This window comes from Lycium ferocissimum, chromosome 11 (genome assembly GCF_029784015.1).
Source record: "Lycium ferocissimum isolate CSIRO_LF1 chromosome 11, AGI_CSIRO_Lferr_CH_V1, whole genome shotgun sequence".
Lineage (NCBI taxonomy): Eukaryota > Viridiplantae > Streptophyta > Magnoliopsida > Solanales > Solanaceae > Lycium > Lycium ferocissimum.
In genome coordinates, this window is record NC_081352.1 from 57062420 (window position 1) to 57087272 (window position 24853).

At 37.9% G+C, this 24853-nt stretch overlaps 1 protein-coding gene across 2 annotated transcripts; it reads left to right on the forward strand.

The window, feature by feature from the left end:
• Positions 1 to 11942: 11942 nt before the first annotated feature.
• On the forward strand, positions 11943 to 24833 carry LOC132037587 (uncharacterized). Of its 2 annotated transcripts, XM_059428118.1 has the most exons (15): positions 11943 to 12077; positions 12272 to 12359; positions 13570 to 14105; positions 14196 to 14460; positions 15644 to 15939; positions 16887 to 17072; positions 17263 to 18000; positions 18098 to 18192; positions 18280 to 18339; positions 18467 to 18555; positions 20148 to 20750; positions 20862 to 20936; positions 22607 to 22677; positions 22766 to 22823; positions 23634 to 24833. In XM_059428118.1, exons 3-15 carry the CDS (start codon positions 13690 to 13692, stop codon positions 24516 to 24518), a joined length of 3837 nt encoding a protein of 1278 aa, XP_059284101.1. In that variant the 5' UTR covers positions 11943 to 12077; positions 12272 to 12359; positions 13570 to 13689; the 3' UTR covers positions 24519 to 24833. The 2 variants fall into 2 exon arrangements, with proteins under 2 accessions (XP_059284101.1, XP_059284102.1); XM_059428119.1 differs by lacking the exon at positions 12272 to 12359 and having other exon boundaries at positions 11978 to 12077.
• The last annotated feature ends 20 nt before the right edge of the window (positions 24834 to 24853 follow it).

Sequence of the window (24853 nt, forward strand, 5' to 3'; positions counted from 1 at the left end):
GACAATTCCCTCACACATCCCCTTAAAGACCCTATCTCTCCCTCCACATTTCTTATTCGATTAGCCAAGGTGGCTATCATGTTAGCCGAATCATCAAGTGTTACTCCCCGGGTGGGAGTTGGAGTTTCATCTTCATTCGCCATGGTACCTATTAAAACACACACAAAACAAGCAAATACGTTAAGTTAGTGATAAACAACTCACAAACTCTCAAGTAAGCGCACCTTTGAATTGCCTCACAAATTGTTTAGGCTAATGTCACACCCCAACCTTGGTGAGGCATGATTGGCACCCGGCACCCTATTGGGGCCGAGCGAACCAAACTGTACTTGCGTCATCTATGTCTCCAATGGCAAAATAAGGCCAAGAAGGTCAACTATGAATATAATATCATGCATACGTATATGTAAAATGGGCCTGTGACGTCAACATGTCCACTAACAAAATATAACTGAGCTGTACACAGAAATCTGTCTGCAAAACCTCTATGAGCATAACTGAAGCACATAAGTCGGGACAGGGCCCCCGACATACCCTTAACACAAAATACATATACAACCCGGATTCGGCAATGCTCTATGAAGAAGTGGAGCCCATCAATCAAAACTAGTACCTGAAAGTAGCTTACTGTGAAAGATCTTCGTCCCGTCTATCTACACCTCCGGGCATGAACGCAGCATCCATAAAAGAAAGGACGTCAGTACGAATAATGTACCAAGTATGTAAGGCGGAAATGTAACATAATAAACATATGCTGCAAAGAAGAAGGATAAGAATCAACTTGGCATATCTGACTTACTAATGAGAGTCTAGTACGCATGTCTCTTTATACTTTCATATCTTTACCTACGTCTATATATAATATTGTGATCGTGATCTACATATCATATCTCATCCTGGTGCTATCTGCCCAACTGACTAGTGGTAACTGCCCGATCGACCGTAGCCCGATGGTAACTGCCCGTCCGATTATCGCCCGACGGTAGAGTGTAACTGCCCGACTGATCAGTGGTAACTGCCCAACCGACCGTAGCTAGGTGGTAACAACTGCCCAACCAGCCGTAGCATGGTGGTAAATACATAGCTGCCTAACTGGTAGTAGATCAGTGGTAAATACATAGTTGCCCAACCGGCCGCAGTTCGGTGGTAACATCTGCCCGACTGGTCGTAGACCAGTGGTAATTATAATCACCATCATGACTTGGTCTCCCTGAGTAATCTCTATACACTTCTCATGGCCATCACTTGTCCGTTATAGCATACACGATCACATAAGTCTTATAAACACAGTTCTGGGTCATTACGACCTCTTACGCTTAACTGAACATTAACCAAACTCTGAGGTATATCATAAGCCTCTCTTCTAGCATCAAATACCTTATTGGGGACCCTCTGCTAGTACTTTATTTATGTCCCACAAGACATTACCTAAGTACACATTTCTAAACTCATCGGAGTGACATAAGGTCGGTAAACCTCTAATTAACATTATGGAACTATCATCATGAACATATCTCACCTTGAAGGAACAAGATCATAAAATGAGATCAACAATAATGAATAACATCTATAGTCATGAAACGAGCTCAATGATATCATAAGAAGATCGGGAACTATAAGCTCTGGTACTTTTAGAAACAAGGTCATTGAAGATATCATGTATAGGTTCACAACAAAGGAATCATGCCTTAAGAAAGAAAGGTTTAGCCTTAACATACCCGGAAGAAAGGTTTATCCTTAACATACCTAGAAGCTCACTTCCCGACTTTCCAACCTACCTCTTGTCTGGCAATCTACTTAAGATCGCTCGTAGTCTTGTAATCTACATATAAAATCATTCATACTATTGTTAGGCTCACCATCATACACTTGTCTCAAGCCTTTAATTAAAATCCTTTTAGAATCTGCCAAAATTTGGGCAGTATCTCCCCTGTTTATATGCCTAGCCCGAAATCACAATACCAACAAAACAACAACAATAGTAATACAAATATCAACAATATCACCATTAGTACCAAAATATTTCATAAAACATCCCACACGATGTTTTTCAACATACAACAACAATATACACTTCCTTTTTTCCCAATCAAGGAGCATAATCTCACCAACACACCAACAACATTAGATACCATCCATATCCATGTAAATCAGACTAACCACATGGCCACAACATGCTCAAAGCAGTCCATAACACAACAACTACAACACAACACTTTATGACCTTTCCTCCATAACTATTTTCACTTTTAAGACTTGCTAATCCTTCAAATCAACTCAACATAAGAGATTAGATGAATAACATACATTATACTTGAAGAACTCTAGCCACACCAACTTTCTTTAAGACCAAACTCACCACAACATCAAGTAGAAGCATGAACAATCACCTTTCATGGACTAGTTTAGTGTAATCTTGTTAAATTCTTGATTTAATGGGCTATAAATGTTTGGGGGATGTGTTGGGAGATTTATAGAACTCATGAGAGTTTAGAATGATGAAAAAATGGGGTTGATGGGGGTTTTTATACCCCTTATAAGTCGGTTCCACCGACTTTTCCAAGTGGGACCCGCGGAAGCCATTTGGCAGCTTGGATGGGTTATCTTAAAATGGCCATAACTCCATACTCCGATGTCGTTTTAATCAGCGGTTTGTTGCGTTGGAAACTAGACTCGACGAACTTCATTTTAGGATTTTGAAACACTTTAAAACTCCTAATATACCTAGAGATATACCCCTCCAAAGTTGACCAAAATTCTGTCCAAAATTTTGCCAATTTTTTTCCAAATTTTCAACAAACTTATTTTCTTTGATTTGCTTGATCCTGGAATCTTCCAAAACTCTCCATACATGATATTTATCGTTAATCATACTTGAAAATGTCATGTCTTTTGGTTCCAAGGTTGTCTTTCCCGGTTACGACTTAAGAGATCGTAATTCATCCTTTACTTCATTGATACGTACTTCCCATGGTTGTACCTTTCAAAACTTCACATACTAAAAGATATTCTTTCTCCAATCCTCCCATGGCTTATTATATGAACTTAAACCCTCATAACCATAAGATAAACACATATCATCTCACATACCTCCTGAAAGGTAGCTCGAATCTCAACATACAAAACTACGGGGTGTAACATCCTTCCCCCCTTTAAAAACATTCGTCCTCGAATGTTAAACTCTTAAGGACCTTAGTCCTCCTTCCAGCCACTGCCTTGCCCTTCTGGGCTGCCATTGCTTTTCTCTTCATCGGCATTCGAAATCATAACATATGGTCAGGAGAAAGAGAATCCTCATAACACGGTTCTATTGCATGATCTAAGATAGGAAAGAAAATGATATCTTCCTAAATGCATTGCCGCCTCCTGTTTATAAATGTGGTGCACTGCACACCATAAACAAGACTCTGCTATCACGGCTTGCAGACACCCTAGGACACACCTGCTCTAATACCAATTTGTCATACCCCAACCTTGGTGAGGCGTGATTGGCACCCGGAACCATACTGCGACCGAGCGAACCAAACTGTACTTGCGTCATCTATGTCTCCAATGGCAAAATAAGGCCAAGATTGTGTTCTTGATTGGCACCCGGCACCCTACTGATTGTGTTTTTGTTAATTCCGATTAGTCAAAAGGGATTCAAGTTCTACTCTTGGCCGGAATAGATTCTTGTTTAACTTAGAAGAACGGACGACTCAATTCAAACTAGCAGACTTGAATCAAGAAGTTTCGACGAAGTTAAAAGAGAAAAGAACGAAGAGAATTGGTACGAAAAGAAATGGGACTCAAGAACTAATTAACAATCAAGTAAGAATAATTAATAGTTGTTAATTAGCTTTAGAGAATCAAAGAAAGTAGATAAGAAGTGGACAAACACTTAGAAAAAAAATTGGAGAAGTTTTGGACACTGAGAAAAAATTTGGCGTGGTTTTTGGTCCAACACTTAGAAATTTTTTCCAAGTGTTGGAAATGCACTCTCTGAAACTGCACTTCACGCACTCATGCAGGCATTGGGTTCTGGCCTGTTGTGTTGCTGACGTCAGCAATGATGTGGATTTTTTTTTAACACCTGAAATGTGGATTGGATTTTCTGATTTGTTTTTCTTGGGCCCACAAACACTTTTCAACCAAAGGCTTGAATATTTGTAAACACCCTCTTTGCCTTCTTCTTCCTCTTGAAGATTTGAAGATCTTCAAGAACACCAAGAACTTTCAAAATTCCAACTCCTTCAAATCAACTCCTTTTTGTCCCAAATTTCGGATTCTAAACCTTCTTCACTAGGAGAACACAACCCAATAACATTCAAACTTCAATTTCAAGTTCTGCTACAAAACCCACTTTGAGTTCTTCAACCTTCAAGGTCCTTTAATGGTGAAAAACTCAAAAATGACTTGAACCTCAATATTTGAAACACTAAGAAACTCAAATCTAACACTATAATTAATAAAACAACACGAAATTTTTGGGGTTTTAATTTTCGATTTTTTTTTTTTTTGGTAGAATCAAAACCCAAGGCTAGATTTAATGGATCAAACCTAAACTGAGCTCTGACACCAAATGATACAATAAGGGAACTGAAAAGACAAAAAATTAACAAGGAAAGCTAAGGATAACTAGATTGACACAACTAAAGACACAATTTGGCAACCAAAGTTCTATAATAACTAAGACCTCCAAATTGTAATCAAATAGAGCACCAAACTCTTAGGATGACCTCAAGGGACTTGTGATACCAAGCAACCAATCCTCACAACAAGGTTCACAATCAAAAGCTTCACAAGCTCTCTACTCTCAATGAGTTTAGTAATTTCAATATTCATAAAAATCTACCCTAGTAAATGTTTAGACAAGTTATTATACTAAAAAGCTAAGAAAGACAACTAAGCTGTCATCTTTAACACTCGGAAATGCTAGCCTTGTTTGGTTGGTCTTTCTTGTAAATAAAACTCGGAAATGCTAGCCTTTAAGTAATAGCCTCATTGCAAGCATAACCATCTTCAACACTCTTCTTTAATCCGTCCTCCCATGCAATCATCAACACTTGGAATCCCTAGGAGGGCTCTAGAGTGTACTCAAGTACGTCCCTCTTCATGAATAACCCTTGCATTGCTTGAAGTTCACGAGCTTAGCTCCTTGTGAAAGGTCTTGATGCAACTTGGGTTGTATCATAGGGAGGACCAATGGTTCATAGGGAGCTAATTCTAAACAGTCAGGAAATGGGAGCCGAGATTTGTAGCCTCCAAAACGTCCTTAACATACTCAACAATCTGGGCTAGATTATCGAGCTCCCAGCGGAATTTTATGATTATGAAATTCTTCATAAAATTAGAGAAAAACTAAGGCAACTAATCCGCATAAATGCTTGTACATCCTCAGCAGTTAGAGGAAAATATGCATGAGCATATATCATAGTTCCTATTGAAGAACCACTCAAAACTTTCGTGCTATAGGAAGGCATATCTAATGAATTACGTATGAAGGCTTCAATATGTTATGCACCTCCTGCGGGAGATTAAGGCCAAACCTCAGGAACTGCCCTAAACAAATTCCAATTTTGAAAGAACAAGAAGAAAACAATATAAAATATTACTATGGGATAAACCAAAATGTAGATGAAATAGTTGGGAAAATTGATCATTGGACCATAGTATCGCAGCAAAGGAAGAAAAAGATCAATAGTTCATCGGGTGGGAAACAAGCAAGTCCGGATAAGATCGAAAATAATAGAGATTCCTAGTTGTCGGTGACAACCACAACGAGGAGGGAGAGAAGCATACCAGGTAAGACTATTTTCAAAACAGAATACAAACAAATAAAAAAAAAAACAGCATGTCAAACAATGAACAACATTACTCAAAGGATAATAAAGTAGATTGTATTCCCCCCATGGCACCACTGTTGAACCATTAATGCGCAACCTTTCACCAACAGCAAGCAAATATGGAAGTGGATTTGATTTCGCCTAAAACTAGCAGAAACCTTTTGATACGGTGGATAATAACCCAGCGTCAGATATACCTAAGCCCACTAGATTTTTCGGCAAAAGAAAAATCCTAGACATATAAATTGGATTAAAGAGCCAATCAACGAAATAATAAAATAGCACACAATACAATATCAATAAATACCCCCTAGTTAATACAATTAATCAAGAACAACCCCAAAGAAAGAACAGTCATGCTCCTATCACTTCTTATACACAAGTTTTGGACGTTGCGGTTTCCAACTTTGAAAAAGACGTACAAACTACATTAATTTGCGATGGAAATTCCCAGAGCAGAAACAATTATCTATGCCTAACCAATAGTTTTTACATTTTCCAAAACCATCATAGTACCCATTAAGATGACAACCTAAGTACTACCAATCAAAATCGCATTAACTATGATCTGATTATGCAGAAAGGCATGGAAGAACCAAAAAATCAAGCACCAATCCAAGAAAATAAATCTCTTGTTAAGAGTATTATAAACATATTAGAGGCTAACATAGATTCTATTCACTCTTCCGAAAACCTATTAAAAGCCAAAGAAGAAGAGCAAAATGCCGAGACTGTCTTCAAGCCAATACAGAAGATACCACAACATGAGAAGGAACGTGTGGGTGAGGAATCCAAATAAAAAAAATGACATGAATATGACTGCTACACCAGAAATTCCATCAGACCCTCCCCCTTCCTCCCCCCCCCCCTCCCCCACACACACACTAATCTTTACCACAACACCCTTCACCATATCCCTCAATCTTGGCTAGAGCATGGCCTATCGGGACACATGCTGACCATGAATCTCAAGATTAACAGGCAAGAAATGGCGATTGAAATAGGGGACTCCCACTATCTTTGCCAAATACTGGCGGAGGGACTGAGAATGGAGATGGACAATATAGCAAATCATCTTTGGTTAACCACTTTACCACAACAAGCTTAAGTGTACCGTCTCTTTCCTAACCAAATTTGAAACCCCCACAACCCCCCATCAACCTACTGCATATGAATCTACCTATCTTTCCCAGCCACTAGCTTCCTCAAATTCCTACCCAAGTATACCAACAGAACCCCAATCAAGAAATGAGCTACCAAACGAACCAATAAGTATTTGTAATGATACCTACTCCGGGGAACTATCATGTCAAAAACAATGCTCATGCTCAAGCACAAGTACATATCCACATGCACAACAATGCACCTGCTCCACACGAAGCTCAACCATATGTGCTAATCAATCCAGTCGCACAAAACCCTCCGGAGATGTCAATAATAAACCAACTACAGATGGAAGAGGAGGAAGTAGAGTTTCAATTCAGAACAGAGAATGGAGTCTAGAACGGATTTCTAAGAGTCTAAAAATAATGGTTTTCAAGGAACCAAAAAGAAAAAAAGACACATCATGCGTTGCCCAGGAGTTGAGGAAGTGCTCAATCACTATAATGACCATGGATCCTCCGTCGGATTATACAAATGTGCAGTAGCAATGGTACTAATGTTGTTCCCAATTATTGCATAATTGGATGAGCAACGAGGGAACCTAGATATAGCAAAACTCTCAGATGGGTAGGAACTCTAATATGACTCTCATTGTATAGAACTGTAGAGGGGTGATAAGTCTTGAGTTTAGAAAGGCCTTTAGGTCGGTGCTTGATTATAATAAACCAAGTTTGGTTGCTTTACTAGAAACTAAACAAGCAGATCATCACAGAATCATCCCTCATGATTTTGGATTCAACGACCTAATACAAGTCTCGGCTCTAAGGAATTCGGGTGGAAATCGTGATACTTTTGCAGCAGTGATGACATTATGGTGGATCAAATTGATTCTATGAACCAAGAGATCTGTGATATTATTAAGGTATACTATGAACCTAAACTTGGCTTCTTACTGTTATATGCTAGTAATATACTTAAAGGAAGACCTATATTATGGAATAATTTAAAAACTATAGCGAATAGCTTTAAAAGGGCTTGGTTAGTTGAGGGAGATTTTAATGAAGTAACAAAAGCTAGTGAAAAATTTGGTGGACTCCCGATTAACAATAATAGAATGAACCATTTCATGAATTGTATGTATCATTACAGACTGATAGACCTAGGTTTTAAGGGCCAAAGTTACACTTGGACAAATAAAAGAAAAAAATATAAAACTCTAATTATGGAGAGACTCGATAGATTCTTAGCCAACTCCGAATGGATTAATCTATACCAAGATGATGGTGTTAATTACCTAGTTAGAACCACTCGGATCATTGTGCTATTAAACTTGATCTTTATAAAAATAAACTCCTAGAGATAATAGCATTTTATGTTAGAATTCACGTGGACCTCTCATCCCATCTTTATAAGTTTCCTTCATGATTCATGAAAGAGTCAACCTAACATTACAAAAGCTATTGAAAGATTTAATAGAGTTCTAATACTTTTGAAAATATCTTTCACAAGAAAAATATTATTATGGCTAGAATTAAGGCATCCAAAAATCCCCCAAGTATACGACAAGTTTCTTGTGAACCTAGCGTCAGAACTCATAGAGGATCTAAATGTTGTGTTGAAAATAGAGGAGGGTTTTTGGAGACTTAAATCTAGGGTTCAATGGCTTCAAGATGGAGACGTAAATACTAAGTTTTTTCACATAACTACTATGCAAAGAAGGAGAAATAATAAATTCCTTAGTCTAAAAGATAATGTGGGTATAGTCTAAAAGATAATGTGGGTAATGTGTTCCACGATCAAAAGGATATTAAAAAATATAATCAACGACAGCTACCCTAACTTATACACCACCGATCATGCCATGTCATTTGCTAAGGAAATCAATATGACCAACGGTAATTTAATTGAGGTAGAAGACCAAATTAGACTGTGCTTAGAACCCACAAAAAAGGAAATAAAAAATGCTATAAATTCCATCAAACCTTTTAAATCTCCTGGATCAGATGAGCTTCATCCCTTAGTTTACGAAAAATACTGGATTAATAAAAAGGTTTGTCTAATTGATTTTTGTGAAAACACCTTCAAATATAAGAACATGTTTGAGGAAATCAATAGCACGTACATATGTCTTATTCCTAAGTGTCGGAATGCAGAAGCAATTAAGCAATTCAGACCTATTGGTCTTTGTAACACGACTTATAAAGTCGTCACAAAAATTATTATTAATCGACTTAACCGATTCTTCCAAGACTCATCCATCCTATCCAAACTAGTTTTATAAAAGGTAGGAGAGCCTCAGATAATGCGATAATAGTTCATTAACTTTTGAACCACTTCAGACTGATGAAAGGGAAAAAATAAAAAGTGATGATTAAAATCAATCTAGAGAAAGCCTTTGGTAAAATAGAGTGGTCTTTCGCACGCTTTTCCTTAAAATCTCTAAACTTTCCATCAGATTTGATTGAATCATCATCTCTGGTATTAGTACTTCAAAAATCTCAATCCTTATCAATGGATCCAAGACATATTTCTTTAAACCATTTAGAGGGATTAGGCAAGGTAATCCATTGCCCCTCCCTACATTTTTATTATTTGTATGGGGATGCTATCTAGATTAATTCATTATGAAGTAGATTGCTGTAGATGGGATCCCATTAAAATATCCTCTAAAGGACCCTAGATATCTCACTTGTTCTTCGCGGACAATCTCATCTTACTTTTAGACGTTAATAACAAAACCTGTAACTCTATAGTTGATGCTCTTAACAAATTCTGTGTAGTCTCCAAACAGTCCATAAACTTCAACAAATCTACAATAACTTTTTCCAAACAACACTTCCTCTAATGTTAGTGAGCAAATCTGTGGCTGCCTAGGTATGAAACACTCAGATAGCTTTGGCAAATATTGGGGGTTCCCCATGGTTAGCTCTATGATGAAAAGTGATTTTCAATTCATAATAGACAGACTCAACACTAGACTTAAGGGTTGGAAGACTAACTTCCTTAACCTAGCGAAAAGAACCACTCTAATAAAATCATCCCTGACAGATATTCCGAACACATAATGCAGCTTTACTCTCTCCCACAAGCTACCATTAAAAACATAAAATCCATCCAAAATAATTTCTTATGGGGTTGTACGGATGAAAAAGGAAATGTCATCTAGCTAATTGGGACTTGGTTAGTAAGCCAAAAAATGAGGGAGGGATTGGTTTGTGCAAAGGCCAGTTGAAAAATTCTTCTTTCAACATGGCTATGGCTTGACGTTATAAGAAAGACCAAAATTCTCTTGGATCGCAACTTCTTCCTTACAAGTATAGGGCTAGTGATAGGAATAGAAAAGCCACTTTGGGTAACACTACAGATTCCCATATTTGGAAAAACATTTCTAGAAGCACCAAATTATGTGAGGAAGACATAAAAATGGAAAATAGAAAATAGAAAATAGGAAGAAAATTATAGCATGAGAGGATAACTGGATCAACCAAGGCAAACCCCTTCGAAACATGATTTATGGTCCTTTAATGAAACATGAATATGATCTAATTATTGAAGACATAATGAGAATGACCTCATCAACACAAATCTCTTCTCTGTAGAGCTTCCTCAAAACATTATCCCTGAAATACATAGCACTTACATTAAGCAAGATAATATAGGGGAGGACAATTACAAACTGAACACAATAGGCACACAGTCTTCTCGACAAAAGCTGCTTATGACCTAATTACAAAGAACAACAACGGCAAGGTTAAAATAAAAAACCTTACCTGAATACGGAAGACTAATACCTTTGAACAAACTAAAATATTTCTTATAACGTCTGTCAAAATAAATTCCACTAAGCATATGCTTCTTAAGAGAAAAATCGTTACTAATGACACTGACAACATCCGCGGGAAGGAAAAAGAGGATATGGAACATTTATTTTTCAGGTGCACCCACTCAAAAACACTCTGGGAACAAATGACTTGAAACCACAATTGCCTCCAATACACAGATGATCCAGACACCATCCCACTGTGAATTAAAAAAAAAAAAAAACTCCAATCCAAAGATAATCTCAATCAACAGTTTTCTTGGACGGAATTCCTTCCATTCCTCCTTTGGCAAATTTAGAATAATAGGAATAATAACAAAAACACCTATGATCAGCCTGCATAACATCGCCTTGGAATACAAATTTATAACCAGTCGAAACATTACTAGCAGGGCAAAAGGTACAATATGTAACTAAATGGGAACCACCCGATGCTGGTTTCTTCAAACTCAATATAAATGGAGCATGTAATGCAAATACGAAAAAAGGAGGTATCAGAGGAGTGGTCAGGAACAGTAAAAAGGTTGGGTGCTAGGCTTCAACATGGGAATACACCGAGCAACTAAAATATACATGGATGCTGACACTTGTTCATGGTTTAAAAATTGCTATCCAGAAAGATCTTCTTCCCTTAGTAATCGAAACTGATTGCAAGTAACTTATTAGCATGCTCTCTAACAACTTTTGCTCCTGCCAAAACTTAATTGATGATTGCAGGTATCTACTGGGTGAAGCAAGAAGGGCATCAATCAAGCACATTTTTAGAGAAGCTAATAAAGTGGTGGACCAATTAGCAAAGAAAGGAACTGAAACTAGATATTTTTGGTAGCTCGATGATGCATCCAATCTTCCCCCTTTTGTTATTTGTAATTTTCTAAAGGACGGAATAGGTACTATATTATCTAGGCTAGTCTCTTATTGTAATGACGCTTAAACTTTGTTTAATGGATAAATTATACTTAAAAAACAACAAGCTACGTTCTAAAAAATAACCAACAAAAAGCATTAAAAAAAAAAAAAAAAAAAAAAAAAACTACGTAGACAATGAGGGAAAAACAATAAAAAAGGGAAGTGTGGAAGCCTTTATAAATCCTCCTAAATGGGTGGGAAAAGGAAAAAAAAAAAAAAAAAAAAAAAAACAATAAAAAAAAAATTACTATTTCTAAATTACATTTTAGGCAATAACTAAATATTAAGAAGCCAACATATTTTACAAATTTAGCACAAAAAAATTTGGTCCGGGCTCAATCAAAAACGATCTATGTTATTTCTTGACCGACCTTCCACCACCACCTCCTCTCACCGATCAACCACGACGTCACTCTTATGTAACAATCTTCTTCTCCCAATATATTCATTTTATGTAAATATACAAATTAATTTCTATTTGGATATTTTTTTTTCTTTATTGATTGGGTACCAGATTTTAATTAATTAATTATTTGGGTAATTATCTTAGAATCCGAGACTTTCAAAACCCTAGCTAATATAATCTCTGATGTATTTTATTGTTCCATTTCAGAATTTTGGCATCGAAGGGTGTTCAGATCACACGGTCTTTTTTGGGTTTTTTTAAAGTGAATTTATTATACAGTATAAGTTACTACCAGGTAAAAGATTTGATTTTTACTGATGATTCTGCTGTAATTTTGTCAAAGTTATTGGTTTGCTTTGTGATGTTTGATATTATTATTATTATTATTATTATTTATGGCATTCTGTTCAAGCTAAGTAGTAAGAGTATTACTAGAGGTGTTAAGTATGATCAATTTACTTGAAAGTTGATGATTTGTTTTGATCTTAGAAGATTTATTAGTAGAGCTGTGGATCTTGAATCAGTGGAAATGATTTAAAGTAGAAAACTGAGTTAAGGTTGAGTATAACAAGATTGTCTAAATTGTGTACCCTACAACAACAACAACATAGCCAGTGTAATCCCACAAGTGGGGTGTGGGGAGGGTAGGATGTACGCAGACCTTACCCTTACCTTTGTGGGGTAGAGAGGTTGTTTCTGATAGACCCTCGGTATAAGGGAGAAGAAGAGAGAGAGAGAGAGAGAGAGCACAAAAAGATTGAATACAATGTTGATTGCCATAAGCCCATAATACATGTGGTAGTCTAAAGAAAACGTTAAAAATAATTAGCAATAGAGCATGTATTGACGTGAATGTTTACTTCGACTAATTTAGCTCGTCTACTCAAAGGTGTAGACGTGCGGCATCTTCTTACTATTCTATAGTTAGATGTCAGCCCCCTCTGTCTTTTCCTTTGTTAATGGCTGTTTTAGCCCATGTTGGCTTGAATAATTTGATAAGTGAATGATAGTTAATGCGCGGAAGTTGCAAAATTGCATGACAGTTTTTATCATGACAGAAGCTTTTTAAATCCTTTATTTATTCAGCTTATAAATGATCGCTTCGACGTTTGTGAGTGTTTATCTTCTTGCTTGTATCTTTGTGGAATTCCATGGTTACACATATTAAATCTGTTTGCACCGTAGTGTAGTTTGTCATCCTGTGTCTTAAATACCGCTTTAAAAGGTTATTATGCATTTAGGATGACTCTTCATTATCATTGATGTCTTTGACTTCTTGACCACTTCTGTTTTGACATAGATAACGTTCAAACTTCTTTATATGCGTTTAACTCCTTCATGTTAACAAATTGTTCTACTGCTTTGCACCTACCCTTTTAGGCAGTAATTAGGTTGTTGTTGTTGTTGTTATTATTATTTTTTTTTTTAATATTTTTTTTTATAATTTATGGTCTTCTTAGACTCTTCTGAGCAGCTCTTATGTTGCCATAATGGTGTCCTTGCAGGTTGTAACCATCACTATTGGGAGAGTTAGCTGGGTTTCATGCATTCTTGTTGTAGATTATTGCCATGCACCTCTGTGTCAATTGGACTGGTAAGACGAAGAGCGTGTTCGAGCTGATTCGATGTCAGCATCAAGCAGATTTGATCTATCTTCTAGTAGCCCAGACAGGCCATTGTATGCCTCTGGGCAACGTGGGTCATATGCATCTGCTTCATTGGATAGGTCGGCTAGTTTCCGTGAGAACATGGAGAATCCAATCTTATCTTCTCTTCCTAACATGACAAGAAGTACTTCAACAATAACACAAACAGATGTCACTAACTTTTTTCAGTGCTTACGTTTTGATCCAAAAGCAATGGTGACAGATCACAAACTTAATAGGCACAGTGATTTCAAGCGACTCACAGGTTTAGCTTTAGGCATGCCAGTAGAGGATTCTCCTGTGGTGTCTTCTAAAGGCAAACCGTCCTCTTCTCCCTTTCCAGAGGAAGCCAGGCGGCTGAAGGCCGGTCTTCGGGAAAGCTGCACTAAAGCTAGGTAGTTCTTAGGTTACTTTGCTCCGTTGTTTATTTTTACCTGGTCAACTTGGATAAAGATTTGTACTGATTTATTTCCATGAAATATCAGGGAACGTGTAAAGATATTCACTGAATCTTTATCGGTGATCAACAAATGCTTTCCCAGCATTCCATCAAGGAAGAGATCTCGGTCAGATATCTTATCAAATGAACGACCCAATGTGTTGTATCCAAGTGACCGATCAGTTTCATCGGCAGGCATTGGTAAAATAGGGCCCCAGAGTGGTTATGAGTTTGAGCTACAGAAGTCCGAAAAAAGGACCAAAAACTCTGTTCCAAATAAACGCACTCGAACTTCTATGGTGGATCTGAGGGTTTGTATTTTTCATTTCAGTTTTATTGCATCTTTTTTTTTTTAAACTTTATTCAGTTTTTCAAAATGGGGGATTTTCCTTTAATTGTACACTTCCTAGTTAATATTCTCTTTCTTAATGCATCTCCAGTTACTGCACCTGTACTGATGAATAACCAGAGAGTGAAACTATCCTTCCCTGATTTGTTTATTATTACTGCGTAAGATTGTTGAAGGCTGGTTGAGGCTATCTAAAAAGCTAATGGAGTTGGATGTTGTTGAGCGTTAGGATAGACTCTAGCTTATTAACTTGCTTGTGTAGTAGTGTAATGTTGAGTGTATTGTGAAGTGCTTTTCAGATACTTTCCTGGTCTATACTTGTAATACTTCGTACATTTGAGGAATAAGTACAGAAGTAAGAAGCTTTCAAAGGGATAGATAATGACTTTGTGTATTTGAGGAATTGTTTTTTATTTTCGCTTCAGTGGCACCATCTGTCCTTGTTAGTTTAAACGATTAGGTGTCCTTTGTAGAGAATTATATTTTTTGTGTAGGCCGTCCCTATTTGGTATAGTGCTTGTATTCAGGAGTTCTATGATAAGCCACGTATATTCCATACTTATTCAAGGATGAAGAAGCAAATAAATATAGAAGTGGAGGATTGAGCAGTTTCTTATAAGTTACTGGAGTTCTCTGTTTTCTTACCGTTAGCAGAAGTACATGTTCTTATCATAAATGTTAAGTAGTTATGGCCTTATGGGTCATCCTGTTATATAAATAATTCATCCTAAATGTAGAGTTGTGTTGTAATCATCTATTGTATGCAGACAGATTGCGTCTCTCTATCATTAATAATATCAGTATAACTTCTATCTATTTATCCATTGCTGAATGTCTGTTTCTATTATACTCCCACATCAATAAAAAAAAAAAAAATTATAAAAAAATAAAAAACAAATTAAAGAATGTTTGGTTATGAAGTTCCTTTTAAGATGTCTTTATTTTATTTTATAGGTAGATTCCTTTTAAGATATCTTCTTCCTTGTTATGGATGGGTGGACCTTGAGTTTCTTTCATTGTTCTTGATGCCATCTTTGACTAGACAACATGCTGCTTCACCTCAATTTATTCATTTTCTTTCATCAACCGTGCATGGAATCAGTTCCAACATCCTCTAGACTGATGGATATGTTTTGTTGAATTAGCCGGAGGTACGAGCAAGCACTCCATCAAGGCCATCTGGGAGTATGGACAGAGATAGGGAGATATCGAGACTTCCAAATGGTAGCACAGTTCAGGGAGAGGACCGGACATCATCCATTGCTGTAGAGGGCTGGGAGAAGTCTAAGATGAAAAAGAAACGGTCTGGAATAAAGCCAGATACTACTGGAAGCTCCTCGACATCAAAACCTGTTGATGGCCACAGGGAGCCAAAGCAAGGATTGCAGTCCCGTCTTGTAGCTGATGGCCGCTTGAGGCTTAGTGATACCCATGGCTTCAGGTGTTGTGTCAAATATCAATGTCAAAATTAACCTCCAGCTTCGATGTGTGTTTTTAGATTTTGATTTGTCTTTAGCTGCCCTTTTGCTGTGAGAATGTATAGACGTATATGAGTTGCTGATTTTATATTGCTAGAGTACCTTTCTTTGCTATGGGCATAGTATTGTTTGGACTTCGGAAGCACATTTTATTTGAGAAACCTTGCTATAAATTAGGAGTACTGATCCAAAGAGCAGCAAATCTCATAGTAGAAGTAAAATAAGCTTCCTAACCTTCCCAAGGGTTGGGTTGACAGAGAAAACAATTAGGTGCATATTTCGGTGATTGACTCCTTGAATCTGCAGCAGAGCGTGCTTGTGGGGTCATATGAAGAAAGGGGTACTGAATCAGACAATGGGAGAAAGATAGTCCTTTCACCATAATGGGGTTAAACTGAACTCTCACTTGCTTGTTTATTTATTTGTTTGTCTGCTTTAGGATGCTTTGTATCCCATGTTGCCTTATATCTTTTATTCGGATAAAGTTGATTTCAGTTGAAGAGAGTGGTAAGTTTTACCGCTCAGTGTGTCTATTGTGCTGGAAATATCAATTAGATGTATTTGTATTTGGACGCTTTACCGATCAATTTTTTTTTTTCTTTCTAAATGAAGTATTGAGAACCGTAAAGAGGGAATACTTATTTAGAAACTTGCTTTCTCTATCTCACAGGTAGATTATTTGGGAAATAGTAAATTGTAATTGAGATTAGAAGGGAGAGCATCATAATTTTTTATAGGAAGCGTAAATGAATAAAAGTTATAACCATGTCGGTAGTGAAAGAAAATACCAAATACCAATAATCAATTGTACCCACTTGTAATCTTTCTTTCCTTGGTTGTCATTCTTGTTATATCAGAACTGATAAGTATTAGCCTTTACTCTGAACTGACTTTTATTATTTTCAAGTAGACCTGGAGCTGCTCCAGGAAGTACTGGAACTGGAAAAACTGATGGTGTATCACAGCAAGCTCCTTTAGGAATGCGTCCTTCTATGTCTAAGGCTGACCAAGATAACAGTCTCCATCTCACTGATAGAAGAGATCAACAGCCGATTGGTCCAGAGAAAGAAAGGGTCAAGATCAGAGCTATCAAAAAGTACGGGACACGACTTATTTTATACTTCCTTTCTTGTTCATTTTGGTTGAATGTGTATGATGTAACTTTTGCAATTTCATCTTTGCTCTTATGCCTTTGAAATCTTTATTATGAGAGAGATCCTTTTTAGGGTTTATTTTCCTCATATTTTTTCCTTTCCTTAGATGTTCATTTTACTCTATTTATGCAGTAAAATGAAGGCAGCTGCTCGAGAAAATTTCACATCTTCTAGTCCTACTTCAAGTACAAAAATAAAGTCTGCTGCCCGTGCTCCACGATCAGTTTCAGGCGTTGCACCAAAATTGTCTCCACTGGTTCAACAGGCAGCTGCTGCTAATGATTGGGAAACCTCTCAATGCACAAGCAGATTTCCATCTGCTGTGGGGGAAGGTAATCGTAAACGCACCCCTTCTATGAGGTCGTCATCACCCCCCGTCGCTCAGTGGGCCAGCCAAAGGCCCCAGAAGATCTCTCGACCTGCAAGAAGGGCTAATTTTCCTATCGTTCCCAATAATGATGATATCCCTTCTCTTGATAGCACAAGCGATGCTCTCAGTAATGAAAGGCGTCTTTGTGGTTCTTCCCCTCAACAAGTCAAATTAAAAAACGATCACTTCTCTTCAGCTGCTTCTGAAAGTGAGGAGTCCGGGACTGCTGAAATCAAATCCAAGGACAGGAGCAACAGGTCTGATGAGGTGGATGAAAAATTTGGCCCCCCTGTTCAGAAGATGTCTTTGCTGCTCCCACCAAGGAAAAATAAGAGGGCTAGTGGGGAGGACCATGGAGATGGTATTCGTAGGCAAGGGAGGACTGGGAGGAGGTTTACCGCCAATAGGACCCCAATGCCATTGGTGGTTCAGAAGCTTGGAAATGTTGGAACAGCAAAACAACTGAGAAGCTCTAGACACAGTCTTGATAAGACTGAAAGGTTGAACCATATCTCCATATGTTTATGGTTGAGTGTTTTCGGCCATATTTAATGCGGATGAAATAACTATTCTTCATTTACATGACTATTTATGCAGCAAAGCAGGCCGACCTCCCACCAGAAAGCTCGCTGATCGTAAGGCTTACAAACGACAGAAACAAGCGACAATAAATGCCTCTGCTGATTTTCTAGGTAGTTGCAGCAACAATGTAGCTGGATTGTATAGGTGTTGAGTCACTCTCCGTTCTAGTTGTTCACTTCTCTTTTCATTTCTCTTAGTTGGTTCAGATGATGGGCATGAAGAACTACTGGCTGCTGCAAGTGCTGTTACCAACACTGGTACACTATCAAACCCCTTACACTCTTGTTTTTGCTAACGAATCCATTTTTTTAGCACGAATTGGACATGTTTAATTTATGTTTCTTTGAGAAATATCTTCTTTTGATGGACCTGTATTTAATGCAGCTCAAGCCCTCTCTAGCTCATTCTGGAAGCAGATGGAGCCACTTTTTCGATTTATATCAGAAATCGATACAACCTTTTTAAGGCAGCAGGTGATAGCTGTTTTGTGAATTGTGTTATATTTGCCTATAATACTTGGTTAACTTCTGGAAGTTGCTAGTTATTCTGAAAAAACTTCTAGATATGACGATTAGTACAAATTGATCCCGTCCTTGTCAACTGCTTAACTGACAGATACTAGCATCATTTTTTCTGCCGGCATGCGAATTGGTAACTTTTGGCTTGACTATTTGCATTTCATAAGTTTCCGTGGTGGGTGGGGGGTGGGGGTGGGGATAACCTAGGAGGTCCTTTACTTGCATATTATCATGTACTTCTTCGTTTCAACTTACGTGATCCTATTTTCGTTTTTAGTCCGTTTAATAAAGAATGACCCCTTTTAAAATTTGGAAATAATTTAATTTAAACTCTCCTTTTTACGCTTGAAGCTTTTATAGCCACACACATGTTATGGTATGTAAGATGGCAAAGTTTCAAAAGTCTTATAGCCACACAAATGTTATGACATGTTTATGGCCACAAGTTCCTAAAGTCTTCCTTTCTTTCTTAAACTATGTTCCCAGTCAAATAGGTTCACATTTATTGAAATTGAGAGAGTATATAGTTTGTTTAGTTATGATACATTCTTTTATTCCTTCTGCACAACATATTTCTTTTCTGTATGGAGTGGAGTGGTGGTTGCCTTTGCCTCCATTGTATGACTATTATAATTGTATGCAGTACTAATTGATGTTGCTAAGGTTAATTTTATAAATTCTCTTTTAAAGTAACAGACCAGGAAAGGATTGCTATAATGTATATCCAGAGTTTTCATTTGTATGGTTATAGAACATCAAATAGAAGTGGAGCAGCAAGTGATGTTGAGATCGTTTGATATCTTTTATTATGAGTATCAAGTGCATGAGAAGTTGTACTAGAGTTGATAGGGAGTGTTTAACTGCTATCATGGTTTGTCCTTAAACTTGTCGAGCTTATTAATTTATTTACATATAAAATATGCTTGTTTTTTTTTTTTTTTTTGTTGGGGGGGGGGGGGGGTAGGGAGGTGCTTAACTGGCTCATAACTCATAATCCATGCCATCAATCTTGTAGGAGCAATCGATTCTTTTCTATTCGTATTCTTTTAAATGATAATTTGAAGCCGAGGTTTCCGTATTCTTACATTCTTTGAAGAGAGAATATTTTATTATAAAAAGAGAATATTCGATATTATGATTTTTTACTTTAAGCTAGAGTTTTCACATGCTTTTTGTCTTTCCACTACCTGGTCCTTATGGGCCGTCTTGTCCCATGACTGCATTTTTCTCTTTAACTAGTAGGGAAGAGGGGGGGGGGGGGTTACATGTTTCTTTGTGGGGAGGGGGAGGGGGAGGGGGTTTGTGAGAGTGGTGGGATATGTGCATAGATTTCCACCTTTTCTATCCCGAGAGAAATTTTGCATTTATCATCGCTGTATACTTGGCAATGCTATGCTTACCTACTGCTCTGAAGATTGCTTGATCAGGATTAAAGAAGTGTTTGACCATATCAAAGTTGCTTAAATATCATCAGATTGGCCATTCCTCTAGTTATGATTTTTGCTAGATGTACTGAATACTGATATTCATTGTTCTCCTCTTAACAGGTAAATCATGAGACCAACCTGGCAGGACCAGTATCTGACCCTTTTGATGCCGATGGTTCCAGTTTAGTGCCAAATGGTTTTGGGTTGAATGAGGTTGGCGAAGATACAAATGAAACACAGAGTCTCGAAAGTACCCTGGACCATATGGTCTCCGGAAAGAGTAAACATAAGGGTATTTCCTTGTACCAAAGAGTGATGGCAGCTCTAATACCTGAAGATCTTTCTTGCAATGGGAATGAAGATCTTAATTCCGATAGTTATCGATCTGGATTTGAGATGGAGATGAATTTAGAATCAGATACTTCTTGTGCACAAATGTTATATGGCAGTGAAACTTCCGAATACCCTGCCTCTAATGGATACATCATAAATGCCAGTGGGGGTCCCTTTGATAATGTGGAGCAAGTCATGGACTATAATAATGTTACATCTGCCTCAGAGATGGGGGATTTTCTGAACTATGACCATTCACAAAAATGTTTACTTCCACAACAGCGAACCTTGCCTGGCTTTGTTTGTTCGGAGTATCAGTATAATGAGATGTCTATTGATGAGAAACTTCTTCTTGAGATTCACTGTATTGGATTATATCCACAATGGGAGGTAGGTTTCAAGGATCCTTAACAATTGTATGGTGATAGCTCTGTATTTTGTGCTCTCTTACTTCGATTTACTGTTCCTTGGTATGCTAATTGCTTATAGTGGTCTATGCAGTCTGATTTAGCACATACAGGGGATGAAGAATTCAGCGTGGACATGAGTAGATTGGATGAGAAGCACCAGGAAATGGTAAGCCTTATCTGAATTAGTAGATTCTTAAGTAATCTCTCTTCTCTCTGCCTCTGTTTCTTGTGTCTTGCTTAAGGCTGTCTAACGGGACGGGACAGAACGATTTTAGGGGGACGGGACGGGGCGATTTCTTAACAGGATAGGGGATACCAGGACCGGCGGGACGAACCCCTCGGCCCGTCCTATCCCATTAAGCTAAGGGGGTGGGACTGGGCGGGGGCCTTAGTGGGATTTTTAATTTTTTTTTTTCCTATGAATTTGTATTAATTTGAATATTTCTTCTCTTGAGCTGAGGGTATATCGCCTACCTGCCAAGGTAGTAGGGGTAAGGCCTGCGTACACACTACCCTTCCCAGACCCCACCTGGTGGGATTATACTGGGTGTGTTGTTATTGTTGTATTAATTTGAATATTTAAGCACTAAAAAATCATAAAAAGATGATAGTGTGATATATGACTACATAAGTTTAGTAAATGGACACAAAATTTAAAATAAACATCAAACTTAAATTGATAACATTGCAAAATCAAAACATACAAAATTGAATTTTTTCTAATTTAAGTAGGACGGGACGGGACAGGATGGGACGGGCGACAGGACGGGACTATTTCTTAACGTGATAGGGGGACCGGGACGTTATTGGACGGGACATGGGGGACGAACCCCTAGGCCCGTCCCATCCCACTAAGCTAACGGGACGGGATATGCCGTCCCATTAGACAGCCTTAGTCTTGCTCAGTGTTTATACATCAAACTTAAATTGATAACATTGCAAAATCAAAACATACAAAATTGACTTTTTTCTAATTTAAGTAGGACGGGACGGGACAAGACGGGACGGGCGACAGGACAGGACTATTTCTTAACGTGATAGGGGGACCGGGACCTTAGTGAAGGGGACATGGGGGACGAACCCCTAGGCCCGTCCCATCCCACTAAGCTAACGGGACGGGATATCCCGTCCCATTAGTCAGCCTTAGTCTTGCTCAGTGTTCCTCTTGCTTGTCTTGATTTGTTGAGTCAACTGCTGCTGGACCGAAAGTGAGTCAGTTTTCAAACCTAAATCTATTCACATTCTATCATCACTTACTGAGAGAGAATTGGACATTTAGCACAGAGGTTGGATAATGCTCTTTCAATGAGCATCCTCCACGAGCTCGGGAAGTTTCTTTAATGCTCTAAATTATGATATGAATATCCAAAGTCAGTACTACAAAAGCATCTTTGCACAAGGTTCTAGCACCATGCCAATTGTGTATGAAGAAGGAGAGCAAAGGTGTTTCAGAAAAGGGAAATAAACTTCTCACTTGGGAGGAGGAGGAAAGCAACAGATTCTAGAGTGGGAGTGTTTCTTCAACTTTTCTAGAGTTTATAGCCTTATGCTCTTGTGAGTCCTATAGGCCTGAAGTTTTTAATTAGTTTCCTTCTGCTATTGTTCCTATCTATATTGGTTACAGTGCAGTTGGGGTGTTTGAACCACTGAAGTGACATTGCCTATCAGCCTGCTGTCTTCTATCCTTCTATTGGTGCTTTATTGTTCTCATTTGAAATAAGAGTTTTTGCTCTTTTTGTGTATCATGATATAGTTACTTATACTTTTTTATGGAGTGTGCAACCTATTTAGATTGTCTCTGCTGGGAGCCTTTCTCATGTGATGCTTGTTGCATAGGTTTCTAAGAAGAAAGAGATGCTGGGAAAGCTATTGAATTCAGCAGCAGAGACGAGGGAGTTTCAAGAAAAGTATTATGCTTCTTTCAGATGCATAACCTTGATCCTTGCTTAACACCATTCATTGACATAATAACTCAAGCATTTAATTGTTTTATAGGGAGTTCGAACAGCATGCTGTTGACAAACTTGTGGAAATGGCATATGAAAAATATATGGTAGGTTGAACATTTTTACCAATTCCTTTCCTGGTTTTGTTACATTTTCCTCCAAAATTCTATGGGACAACTAATTGTTAAATTAACATAGCTTTGGAACTTATGCTTCTTTTTTCATCTTTTTTGGGTGATTGTTTATCTCCCCTCTGAAAAGACCTTGAACTGAGTATCTAATTGTAGGTTTAGGTGCCTTATTACTGTGGAAAAATATCTCCCTCGGTTTAGATGTATAACTTTCCCTCAGTTCTGCTCAGCACTTTAGTCAGAGTCTATCTCTGTTTTTTTGTTTTCCATATTTCTCATAACCAAAAACAGACTGCCTTGATATCATTCCAATTTTTGCCTCCAAGGCAGAGTAGGAAACAAAAATGATGCTGCTGCCTTTGTTTCTTATATATAACTTAAAGTTGGGTTTGCAGTGTTCTACATATGATTCATTGTCCACAAATGTTAGACGAGTTGATAGTTCCGTCTGTCTGTCTATCTGTCTGTGTCTTTGTGAACTCACAGTGTCCTACTGGTCTTGATTGATTTCAAGGCTATTCTGCTTGTGTACGCCTCTAGTTCTCTCTTGTTCTGCAATCATTTAGGTTAGTATTAACTATTAAGTTATCTTGGTTGCTAATGATATCATCTATCTATAATATCTTCTTTTCATTGTAATGCGTTACATAATTGTGCTGACTCTTGCATACTGCCTCTAGTAGTGTAAAAAAAATTGTGTCTGTACTGTCGCAGTGTAAAGTTGTCCTTAAACTCGTAAAATTTGAATCATGAAAATCATTCATTGACATTTTCTTGCTTTGACAGAGTTGTTGGGGTCCAAATGTGCATGGTGCAAAGAGTGCTAGTGGGAAAATGGCCAAGCAAGCTGCCTTAGCGTTGGTCAAGCGAACTTTGGATCGATGCGTAGAATTTGAAGAGACAGGAAAGAGCTGCTTCAGTGAGCCGTTGTACAAGAATATGTTCCTTTCTGCTATATCCCGCCTTAGTGATGGACAAACAGATTCCAACACTGACAGTGAAGCTGCAAAATCTTATTTTAGCCCACAGCAGAGCCCTTCTCTAAACCAGGATATACTTTATGAAGCCAATTTATATTCTGAAGCAAGTGGAGTCAAGCGGAGGGAGTTGGAAGATGTCCTTGGTACTAGCATTGCTGCATCTTCTGGTGCTCTGTCAGGTGTTGGAAGTTCACTTTCAAGCAGTGCCAAAGGGAAGAGGAGTGAGAGGGACCGAGAAGGAAAAGGAAACGGCAGAGAGGCATCATCTCGTAATGGATCAATAAAGATTGGTCGACCTGCCTCTTCCAATGTTAAGGGAGAAAGAAAGCCTAAAACAAAATCTAAGCTGAAAACTACTCAATTATCCACTTCTGTCAATGGCCTTCTAGGTAAGATGTCAGGGCAAACTAAAGCACCAGCGTCTTCAATAGTGAATTCAAGTGATATCAGGGCCAGTGCTACTGGCAAGGATAAGAATGATTATGACTTGGATGAATTAGAGGATCCCATTGATTTATCTGGCCTGCAACTCCCTGGAATGGATGTTTTAGGTGGCCCTGATGACCTTGACGGTCAGGGACAGGACTTAGGTTCATGGTTAAACATAGATGATGATGGATTGCAAGATCACGACTTTATGGGCCTTGAGATTCCAATGGATGATCTGTCAGAATTGAATATGATGGTTTGAAGTCATCCTTGCTATAATTCCTATTGATTGCGGATCTCTGGAGAAACGGGCTTCTGTGACCGTCCGTCTGTCCATATTTAGGGCTATATATTCTTTCAGATACTCGTACACAACTTCATTTTTGAGTGAACTCTCCCACTCTTTTGGGTTTTATCTCTTTCAACTTACTTTGACTGTAAAGATTTTGTACAACTTTTAAGATAGTATTGTAGTTATAGTACCATAGAAATGCTGTATTTTAGCAATACAGGTAAGGAAATGATGTCCTCTGTACATAGACTGTAAGTGTTCAATAAAATCACTTTATTTAAGTCATCTCATCCTTCTGTTACCAG

Excerpts from the sequence above, each read along its gene's own strand:
- LOC132037587 (XM_059428118.1), top strand. The coding sequence starts at position 13,690 with ATGTCAGCATCAAGCAGATTTGATCTATCTTCTAGTAGCCCAGACAGG. Across the intron at positions 15,940-16,886 it reads AGTGATACCCATGGCTTCAG|ACCTGGAGCTGCTCCAGGAA; the intron begins GTGTTGTGTCAA and ends ATTTTCAAGTAG. Across the intron at positions 18,001-18,097 it reads AGTCTTGATAAGACTGAAAG|CAAAGCAGGCCGACCTCCCA; the intron begins GTTGAACCATAT and ends CTATTTATGCAG.